The following is an 11,563-nucleotide window of genomic DNA, read 5'->3' as shown; positions in this document are numbered from 1 at the left end:
GAAGAGGACGCGATGTTCTCTTCTCGCGAGACTTGTGAGCCGCCATCTTCCTCTTGCCCCTGCTGTCTGCGTTCGGGGTCACAGGGACGCTAAGCCTGCTGCCTGGACTTCTGCTGACTATGCTCTCACGGGTGGTACTTTCTGCCGCCGCCACAGCGGGTGAGAGGTGTAGACCCTAGTCTGGGCTAGCTGGGGTGATTGGGAAGAAGAGTGTCGTAGGGGTCACAGGGAGGGGGACAGTGGGTGAGAAGAGCGCAGCGACATTTGGGCCTGAGTGGGCAGTGATCAGCTCTACTGGGAAGAGAGCACAGGGTCTCCGGGCACGGGAAAGTGGTGCATGGCCTTTAGTGTTTCGGCCCCGCGGAGACATAGCACCGGGCAAACTAAATTTCACATTGACTTTGCTTACCTGCGCCTTGTGTATCTGCAGCCCCCTGTCTCAGGAATGCCGCCTTCCTAGGACCAGGGTAAGTGTAAGGAGTGTAGTTTTCCCTTTTGCCCTTGTTTACACTCTGTTTATTCCTCTTAGCTTTAACTCAGATGTTACCTTTTTACATAATTTTGGGATACGTTCAAACACGTTCCTGTAACTGCCAGAAAAGTCATTTCACCTAATAACAAAGACTTAAGAGGATAAGTAAAGTATCGTACTAGACCAGAAACTGGTTTTGATGTCTTCTACGCCCCGCCTCTCTCTGTGACCTTCAGCTACACATAGCTGCACAGCCAGAATCAGAGTTACTCGATAACGGTACCCTAGCCAAATTTTGTTAAATAAGACAGTGATTCCTGTTGTTTTCATTGGCTCCCAGATTCCTACTTTTGACCACTGAATCATAAGAGTCAGAGAAGTCATTAATTTATTCAGTAAATGTTTATTTTGCCACTTCATAACCATAAATACAATAATGTAAAAGACTTAGTGCCATATTTCATGAAACTCGCAGTCTAAGCATAGAGGCAGCTATAGAGTAGTGATTTAGAGTAGGTCCCCTAAGGTAGGAAAGGGTACACTTGACTCACCACTTACTAGTTGTAGGGCCTCACTTTCTGCACCTGTAAAATAAGAGCTAATACATTATGGATTAGGAGAATTAGGAAACTCGATTCCTGTGTAACTCTAAAAATGGTGCTTTGTACTTAATATGTGCTTAGTAAATATTAGCACCTGTTAACTGTTAAAATTATTTCATCAAAATAATTTAGGGATGCAGCTCAGTGGGAGAGCCCTTGTCTAGCATACGTAGGCCCTGGGTTCCATCCCCAGCACCACCAGAAAAATGTCAGTTTTCTTTGAGATTTCTTTTTTTAACTCCTAGACTTCATCCTAAAGCTTGCAAAATTTGATAACCACCCTCTGACTTGAAAATGTGGCTTTAATCTATTTGTGGTTTTGTTTGCAATAAAGTAAGACTGTAATTCATCACTTCCAACTTATCAGAGAAAAAGAACCCAACATATTAAAAAAATATTTGTGACATAGGTAATAGGTTAAATAACTGTATATAAAGATATAAAGAACATCCTTCATTTTCTTTCAACGCTCCATCTCATCAGCAAGCCTCTTCGTTCAGATTACGAACTTCTTCTGTTACCATTACTGCTAAAGTATGAACCACCATCATTTTCACCTAACCTATTTTCAGCATCTTCTTAATTTGTTTCATTTCTATATTCCTTTTTTTTTTTTTTTTTTTTTTTTTTTGTACTGGGGATTGAACTCTGGGGTGCTTTACCACTGAGCTACATCCCCAACTCTTTTTATTTTTATTTTGAGACAAGATCTCACTAAGTTGCTGAGGCTGGCCTCAAACTTGTGATTCTTCTGTCTCAGCCTCCCAAGTCTCTGGAATTACAGATGTCCACTACCACACCTGACTTTGTGTCACTGTTCTTGTCTCAGTAGAGCCCATTCTTACATTAACTAGAGGGATTATGTCAGTCCCCCACCTCAAACCTTCAGAGCTCTTATTCTACTTGAAATAAAATGCAAAATGAGCTTAACCCAGAAAACCCAACATGGATGAGTACCATCCTACCTCTTGATTTCATCTCCTTCCATTTTCCTTTTAGGTCATTTTCCGGTTATATGGTACTTTCTGTACTACCGAGCTCATTATTGCCTTAGGGTCTTTGTACGTGTTCTCTCTTTTCCCAGTTTACTGGCTTAAGTGTCATCTCATCTACCATAAAGTTTTTTCACTCCCTTGCTTCCTATCTCCTAACTTTCCATTTTTCTTCATGGTACTGATAACTGTCTGAAATTGTATAAGGACATGCACACACTTCACATCCCCATGAGAATATTGAGGGCTAGAATTTAAGTCTGTCGTTACTATGTTCCTAGTGCCTGGCATAAGAAGGAGTCAGTTAATGATTTGTTGATTAAGTGAATGAATTTTAGCCCGGTTTGGGGATGCCTTGTACAAACTTGAGATGTTCTGAAGATTGGTTGATTTGGGCAGTCTAAATAAAAGGCATACCAGGCAGAAGGAGCAGCATAAGGCAAGTGTTTGGTTTTGAGAGATATAAGTAGTTCCATATGGATCAAGGTAGGAAAATGAAGGAAGATAACAGGTATTGGGTTATGTATGCTATATTAGTTTATTTTCTGTAGATAGAAAAGAGCCTGTTGAAGAGTTTTCAAGTCAAATTTGCATTTTAGAAACATTGGCAGTAATGTGAAGGGGCTAGATTTAAGGGATATTTGACAAGAAGCAGAAAGAGATGATTTTGGATTGTTTTGAATAGTTTAAGAAAGAGATGATGAAGCCTTCAACCAGTGTAGCCAGTTGGGGCGAGGATTTGTGTTAACCTGAAGCAAGTTCTCCAGTGCTATAATTTAGTTCAGTGATTTTCAATCTGGGTCAGTTTTGGCAATATCTATAGACATTTTTGCTTGTCATCACTGGGTGGCGGGTAGGGATGCCCTTGGTATTTAGTATATAATGACCAAAGAGACACTTAAAATGCAAGGGAATAGAGGTGGAGAAACCAGTGAGGTAGATAGAAAGTGGGACAAAATCATACTGAGAACTTGAAGGAGATAGCAGATACGAATGACTAATAATTTATGTTATCAGAAGCTTCATGAGACATTGGTATGCTATAACTGCTAAAAATGCATTCTTAGGCTGCTTTACCGTAAGAATAGTTTACAATAATCTATTAATAATAGTATAATGGTTCAAGCCCAGTGCTGGCAATAGCAAGTTCTCAATAATATCTGCAGAATGAGTAAATTGTTCAAACTATATTTAGAATATTATGTTTAGTTCTGTATACCTCATTTTTTAAAAAACAAAAGTAGATTGCTTTTTGTGATAGGCAGTCAGGATTGTGATGGACCTGAGATAACCGAGATACGTGAGTGTTAATCTTAACATAGACAAGAAAAATTAGAACCAATGAATTGAGGTTCCAAGGATGTAAGTAACAAGCAATTGAATTCAAAGATGAACATGATTAGAGCTACCTAACAGAAAAGTTCTGTTTCACATAGTTCACATTATTGCCCATCAAATGTTCAAAAAGTTCAGAGTTCTTAGCATCAAGGAACTTACAACACAATAGGCATGGAATAGCTATCTATTTACATAGAACAGGCCAAGCATCAATCTAAGCACATTGTATATATTAATTCAATCCTCAAAACAACACTATAAGGTAATGTGTTTTTTTCCCAGTTTACATAAAAGAAACCTGAGATTATAAAAGCTTAAGTTACGTGCTAAAAACAGTCAAGTGGCAAGTCTAGGATCTTAACCCAGAGATCCTAGCTGCAGAATCTATTTTCCTGCTAATAATAGACATACAAAGTGCTAGACTGGTGATCTATAAGACCTAGAGAAGGGATTCCAGTATTGGGTGCAAGTTTGCATTGACTTTGAGTGTGATTAAGTCATTGTCCTCATCACTCCTAACCCTCTTATTCCTAGTCTATTCTCTTCCCATTATGACAGTGGGATATTGCCTCAGTCTTCATCCCCACTCATGTTTCTGCTGATTCTTCATACATTGTATTTTCTTGGAAGGGTATTGCAGGCAACAAGGATCTTTCACACAGGGCAGCCACGCCTTGCCCCTCTACCACCTCTTCCTGAACATGGAGGGAAAGTTCGTCTTGGGCTGATCCCTGAGGAATTCTTCCAGTTTCTTTATCCTAAAACTGGTGTAACAGGTGAGCATTTGTTCAGTGTGTAGTAGTGTATTTGGATGGTAGTACTAAAATCTGATCTTTTTTTTTTTTTTAATTGTGAAGTAATTTAGTATGTCATTTAGTTGCTCTGATTTGTCTTTGGAATGAATTTATTTGGGATTTTAACTTAATTTCATAGCATTTCCACTTGTTACATACCAAATTTTTTGAATGCCTACTCAGTGCTAAGCACGATTCTAGGCATACAGTGGTGGACTAAGCTAAATGCTTGCTGTTATGAAACATACATTGTGTTGTAGGAAAGTAAATAAGTAAGACATGAGGAATTACATAATATACTGTCAGATAATAAAAAGAGCTGGTGGATAAAAATATAGTCAAATACAGCAAAAGAGACTACTAAATTTTGTGTACACATGAAAACAAATTGGACCATCATGATCAGTTCTTTAAAAAAGGCATAAAATTTCAAAACCTTACATTTTATAGTGAATATGACTTCACTTAATGTTACTAAAGTCTTACAGGATTTCTATGAAGACATTTTTATTACCTAGAAGAACGAGAAAAATAATTGGCTGAGGCTCTACTATCTTGCCAATAACAGATAGACTTTGAACCTAGGTTTCCTGATTAATTTAGCCTTCTGTCTATACTGCCTTTCTTTCTGTATCTGATTAAGCTTAGGATTCTTTCTGTTACATGCAATGCCTTTCTTGCTGTACCTAAATATTGTTGTGACTGGAGCATTAGAAATCTGGTTTTTGGTTTTTTTAAAACCCTAGTGTTAACTGAAATTGTAAAAAGATCATCCATAGATGAGTAAAACATTACATATGATAGGCCTTTCTTGCAAATTTACATTTAAAATTTATGTACTAAAGGTAATTTTTTTTTTTTTTTTTTTTTTTTTAGAAACTTGAAACTTTGTATGGGCAATTGGTAAAATATATTTGAGACTATAACTTTTACTCTCATAATGTATCCTAACGTTGTTTTATTATTAGTGCTGCCCAGAAACACTGTAAAATGCTACCCTAAAACCAAATGTATCCTAACCTTACATCTTGTGAGGCACAGAAGAAAAGCCTAAAGAAATGTTTGTGTCCTAAACATGGTTTGTGCCCTTTCAGAACACATGACCTGGTGTGAGTTTTTTTCTGTTTTTTAAGATAACTGTATTTGAAACATTATTATTAGGTGCTATAGAAGTTGAGCAGTTCAGAATTCTTTTACATACATGTTACTTTATTGTAGTTGTTGCTTGTCTGTTTCTATGTCAGATTGCAATTCAGTAAAATAGAAGAAAGGAGAAGATAACCTTTGTCCTGTTCAATGTTCCCATTCAATAAATAATGTAATTTACTGGCCAGATTATTTCAGAAAGTAAACTGATATCTTTGTAAAAATAGTTCCTGTTTGTTAAGTTATTGTGCTAAGTGCTTCATATACCTTATATCTCACTTTCTTCAACCCTGTGAAGAAGGTACCGTTGCCTCTTGTGAAAACTAAGTTCAGAGATTACTTCCATTGCTGTTTCAATTCTACCTCATTGCTTCTCAGTCTGATGTTTTGTCTTTGAATATGATTATTTTAAATCATCACTAAATTTTGCTTTCAAATAATTATAGAAGTATCTTTATATTTCCCCTGCTTTTAGGCATAGCATATCTTAATAAAAATAACTCTCTCTTTTAGGACCCTACATGCTTGGAACCGGGCTTATCTTATATTTTCTATCCAAAGAAATATATGTGATTACCCCAGAGACCTTCTCTACCATATCAATAGTAGGGTTACTTGTCTATGTAATTAAAAAATATGGTGCCTCTATTGGAGAATTTATTGATAATCTCAATGAGGTAAGAATCAAAACTATATCTCCCACTTTTTGATATGAATGTTAGAGGAAGAACATATAAAAAAAATCTGTGTTAATATCAGTTACTAATATAATTTTAAGTCTACCAAACTCTCCAACTTTTCCATACTACTGTGTAGCTCTTAATGGGCAAGTCTCTTTAAGGATTTGTGTATTTCTTTCGTTTCTTTTTGTTTCTGGGTATTTTCACATATAAGGGATACAACTTTGGGGAAGCATAAAATGAATCAATTCTTATAACTCTTGGAGCTTTCACTGATTTTTGTTGTTAATATAATTACAGCAAAAAATTGCCCAACTAGAAGAAGTGAAGCAGGCTTCCATCAAACAAATTCAGGATGCAATTGAGTTGGAGAAGGCACAGCAGGCACTGGTTCAGAAGCGCCACTATCTTTTTGACGTCCAGAGGGTAGGTTTCACTAGTTTCTGAGGAGAATGAGATTACTCATTTGTATGCATTAAAAAATAAACAAGCAAACACAGGGGCTGGGGATGTTGCTCAATGGTGGAACACTTGCCTAACATGCGTCAGGCCATAGGTTTAATCCTCAGTGCCGCAAAAGAAAAGAAAATTCAAATCTCTTATGAGGAATAATTAAAGATATTGGGCATATTTTATTTAGAAAAGAGAAGATTGGGGTAGAGATTGGCAATTACAGCTATTTAGACATTTAAAGACTATAGAAAAATAGGGTTATTCTGAAGTTAGAAACAGTAGAAGTTGAAAAGAACACATTTTGGTTTCACATGAAAGGAAAATAATCATTAAGTTATAGCTAGTTAAAAAATGGCATACTCTAAGAAATACCAGTTATTTCATACACACTTGATATAAGAAAATCTTATATATGTGCTCTTAGAAAATCTGATACCTTACATTCAAATTCACAAAACAATTTCAGATAGCAGTAGAGCTTTTTACCTTGTCAACAGCATATTTAGATTCTAAAATATTTAGTTTTTAAAATTAGGAATATGTTCAAGTATTTTATTATTTTTATTGAGTCATGTATTTTATGCCTAATATTTAAAAGATGTTCTCACAATGAATTTTATATTTTAGAAGCACCTTTGAAATGATAAATGCAGTGCTAAGATAAAGTAAGTTGCCTGCAATATTAAGGATATAAGCCAGTAACTTTTTGGTGTTGTCTGTGTGACATCAGAGTTGGTGTAAGTCTTTGGGCCAATACCAAGACTTGTGAAATCAAAACCTCTGTTGGAGTTAAGAAGCTACATTTTTTTAAATAGGACTCCTAAAGCACATGAATGTTTTAAAATCTCAGAAAATATTAAAGCCTCTTTCTATGCATATTGAGGTTAAAATTAGAGAATGCTTCTTGTCTCATGTATACTACTACACTTTAGCACATGCACAAATACGTCAATTATGCCTTTTTAAAAAATCAAGTCAGAACTTGTAGCTTTTTCGTAAGTCAGATGACTCATTTAATACATATTTGTTGAGTTTTTCATGTGTGGGTACTGTGGTGGTTAAGGCAGGGTACAGGAAATGTATTGGAGAAAGAAACAAGATTTCTGCTTTCATACAGTTTACTTTCTCTCCAGTTGTTGGAGAAGAATGGAAATAGTTGAGTAGATGTAAATGTCCATTGATAGTAAATGCTAGGAAAGACGGTGAATAAGTATTAAAGCAAAAGAGGTTATAGGATGAGGGAGTTAGTATTTTGTAGGGTGGTCAGGAAAGGCCTCTAATGTAGTATTTGAGCAGAAAGAAATGGTGGTGCAAGCTATGTGAATTTCTGAGGAAACAGTATTTCAGACAGAAGGAAAAAATAAGCGCAAAGACCCTAAACATAGAAGTTTTCTTGGTGTGTTCCAGGAAAAGGTTGGGAGGCATGAATTATGGGACAAATAAAAGGAAGCAAGGAAGAGAGTAGCTAGGGACTAGAATATGTAGTCTTATAGGCTTCCATAAGGACTTTGACTTTTTACACTGAGTGAGAGATAAAGTCATTGGCAGCTTTTAAGCAGAGGAATGATAAGATCTCACATTTTGAAGGATCACTTTAACTACCTTATTGTGATTAGCCTTCAGTTTTGTATGCATTGCTTTGAGGTGCCTGTGGTGTGGGTTAGTCATGTAGAGATCTTTAAGAGGATGGACTTTGTAGCCTGGATGCCTGTATTCAGATCTTCTCTTCACAGTTTATTAGCTCTGTAACCTTGGGCAAGCTCCTTAACTTTTTGCCTTAGTTTTCTCTCTAAAATGAATGAAATAGTAACTATCACAAGATTTAATTGAATTGACGCACACAAGAGTGTTCAGAACATGATACATACTCAAAAAGTATCAGCTATCATTTGACTAATCAAGTATTTGCACATAAGTAAAAAGACAAATATACAATCTATGCAGCATTATTCATAGAGAAAAAAACTGAGACCCCCTAATCTATTAATAGAGCTTGGTTACATAAGTCATAGAAACCAATATAGTAAAATCCAATATAACTTAAATTTGAAGTGGGTTTGCATATCATAATTAATAAAAGTGAAGAATTGTACATTACCAACATATGTTTATTAAATATTTCCAGGAGAAACTACAAGAAATAAAGGAAAATGGTAGTCTGTGGGGGAGTTGGGGAAGACTTTTCTTAACTGCCTATCCTTATAAATATATTTTTACCACATACTGTTATAATTATTTTTACTATGTTATTCATATTAAAAAAAATTTTAACTAAAATAACAGAAGAGGGGCTGGGAATATAGCTCAGTTCCTAGAGTGCTTGCCTGTCAAGCACAAGGCCCTAGGTTCAATCCACAGCACCACAAAAAAAATTTTTTAAATTAACAGTAGAGACATGAGGCATTCTAACTGGCAGAATCTTCAGAACAGAAGTATTACTTCAAATACACAAACATTATTCATCATTTCTTAATTTTTTTCCAGAATAACATTGCTATGGCCTTGGAGGTTACTTACCGGGAACGGCTACATAAAGTATACAAGGAGGTAAAGAATCGCCTGGATTATCATATCTCTGTGCAGAATATGATGCATCGAAAGGAACAGGAGCACATGATAAACTGGGTGGAGAAGCACGTCGTACAGAGCATCTCTGCACAGCAGGTACGTGATGTTTTGTAGCTTCTAGAGTTATTCTGGTATCTCTGGCAAGCTTCTGATAATGCTTTGTAAAGGTAGGAATAGCTAAAAAGGTCTTTAGCCTAGAAATAGCAGGGTGAGTCTAGTTTAAATTTTTGAATGGTCATGATCTAGAAGATACTGTACAAATGCTGAGGCTTTCCCTTTTCCTCAAAGTTTGTTTACCACAGGTCATTGAGATGACTGGTTGTGGCCTGCCCATGTTCATATTCTATCATTTGAGTAGCATTAATCAATATGTTTTATTTTTGTTATTTTTAAACATTTTTTTTTAGATGTTGATGAACCTTTATTTATTCATTTATTTATATGTGGTGCTGAGGTGATCCACTGTACCACTGAACCACAACCCCAACCCCCAGTATATTTTATTTCTCTTCAAAATGTAACATAAACCTCTTCCATTTCCTAATTCCACCATCTCCATTCCATTTGTTTGCTAGCTAAAGCTTAATTTATCTGTTTCGAACAGAAATGTTTTCATGTTTTCTGCTATTTGCTTAAATCATAATTATTTTTTCTTTGTTTTGGGGGGGACTGTTTTGGTTTTAGGGGGTTTTGTTGTTTGTTGCTTGTGTTCTTTATTTACTTAGGACTTGATCTCCTCTTTCCGAGTTACATAGCATTGAATATTGACCAGCCACTTCTGGTCATGTTCTGCATAACCTGGCACAAGTCACTGTCCTATAATCCACTGACTTGGGAAGCTGAGGCAGGAGGATCACAGATTTAAGGCCAGCCTTAGCAACTTAGCAAACTGTTGTCTCAAAATGAAAAGTAAAAAGTGCTGAATATATAACTCAGTGGCGAAGTGCACTAGGCTCAAGCCCCAATATCAAAAGCAGAAAACAGCCTATCAAAATTTGATGGGCTTTTTTTATTTATTTATTTTTAAATAAATTGTTTTTACATAAAAGTAACATACATGCTTATTTAAGGAACCTCAAAAAACAATGTCACATACCTGTAATTCTAGTGACGCAGGAGACTGAAGCAGGAAGAGTACAAGTTCAAGGCCAGCCACAGCAACTTAGCCAAGACCCTGTCTCAAAAATTAAAAGGACTAGGAATGTGACAGTCGTAATGTGCCTCTGAGTTCAATCCCTACTACCCGACTTTAAAAAAGAAAATCATACAAAAACTAACAATTATTTTCGTGACATTTTTTTATTACTAGTGTTTGTCAGGTTGTTTTTTTGGGGTTTTTTTTTTTTTTTTTTTTTTTGAGAATCAGCTCTGTAAGCCAACATCAGAGGCAAACGACCATAGAAGTATCTCCTCAAATTCTTTATAGATTTCACCCAAAAGTTGTGAGCCAAGGAATTTCAATTCACCTGAATTTGCTTTTAAAATAATTGCATCTCCGCTATAAATAATTAATTTTACTTATAAATTTTTCAGTGGTTTTACCATATTAAACCAGTATCATCTTGAGGTTCTGGTCTTGTAGGAAAGATGTCTTTTAGAATCAGTATTTATACTCTTCCATGTTTTAGAAAGTTCTAACAAGATTTCTCTTTCCTTATCATAGGAAAAGGAAACGATTGCCAAGTGCATTGCAGATCTCCAGCTGCTCGCAAAGAAGGCTCAAGCACAGCCAGTTATGTAAATGTATCTGTCCCAGTTGAAACAGCTGTAGACAGTTGACTGAATAAATGGAAACTAGTCTGTATTACTGTCTACTGAAATTACAGTTACCTTTCCTAAAAAAGAAAAGTTCAAGTTTCTCTTAGTGAGAAAGCTAAATCTGTTGGTCAGTCATATTTCTCATCATTAGTCTGCATTTTAAGTTGTTCTTTGATCACTTTTGAAAAAGCAGTTTGCTTTTATTAAAACATATTGAAAGATTACCAAGTTACAATTTAAATTTATAATTAATTCCATCATCTTGCAATAAAGTAATGATTAAAACAAGATTTTTCAAGTTCATAATTCTCTGCACTATATTTCAACATTTGTCGTATGAGTAAAACTTGAAGATATTATTGAAAATAATGTGTTGGTGAGCTATTTCTAGCTAATGGATAGGTTATGAGAAATGTATAGCTTTTAAGTACCCAGACTTAAAATAACTAAAGGAAATATTATAAATCATGCCATATCAATGACTTTATTATAATTTCAGAATGGCTATAAAAACTATAGACTAAGTATGTCATGAAATAATTAAGAATCCAGCATATAAAATCAAAAACACAGAAAATACTTAGATATGTAACTCAGTGGTTCAGTGTTTGCATAGCATGAATTTGATCCCCAGCAATGCAAAAATAAAATAAATAGAAACCTCACTCCTAATAGTGGAGTTTACCCTATTTTCAAAAAGACACATTTAAATATAGAAAAACCACAAAAAATAAGTGTTGGTGGGAATGTGGAGAAATTG

At 35.4% G+C, this 11,563-nt stretch overlaps 1 protein-coding gene across 1 annotated transcript; it reads left to right on the top strand.

The window, feature by feature from the left end:
- The first annotated feature begins 23 nt into the window (after positions 1–23).
- Positions 24–11,093, top strand: Atp5pb (ATP synthase peripheral stalk-membrane subunit b). The gene is made up of 7 exons (XM_047551853.1): positions 24–159; positions 431–467; positions 4,035–4,180; positions 5,858–6,021; positions 6,325–6,450; positions 8,962–9,141; positions 10,709–11,093. Exons 1-7 carry the CDS (start codon positions 120–122, stop codon positions 10,784–10,786), a joined length of 771 nt encoding a protein of 256 aa, XP_047407809.1. The 5' UTR covers positions 24–119; the 3' UTR covers positions 10,787–11,093.
- The last annotated feature ends 470 nt before the right edge of the window (positions 11,094–11,563 follow it).

This window comes from Sciurus carolinensis, chromosome 1 (genome assembly GCF_902686445.1).
Source record: "Sciurus carolinensis chromosome 1, mSciCar1.2, whole genome shotgun sequence".
Lineage (NCBI taxonomy): Eukaryota > Metazoa > Chordata > Mammalia > Rodentia > Sciuridae > Sciurus > Sciurus carolinensis.
The sequence above is the reverse complement of the archived record's forward strand: the minus strand, read 5'-3'. Positions and strand labels throughout refer to the sequence as shown.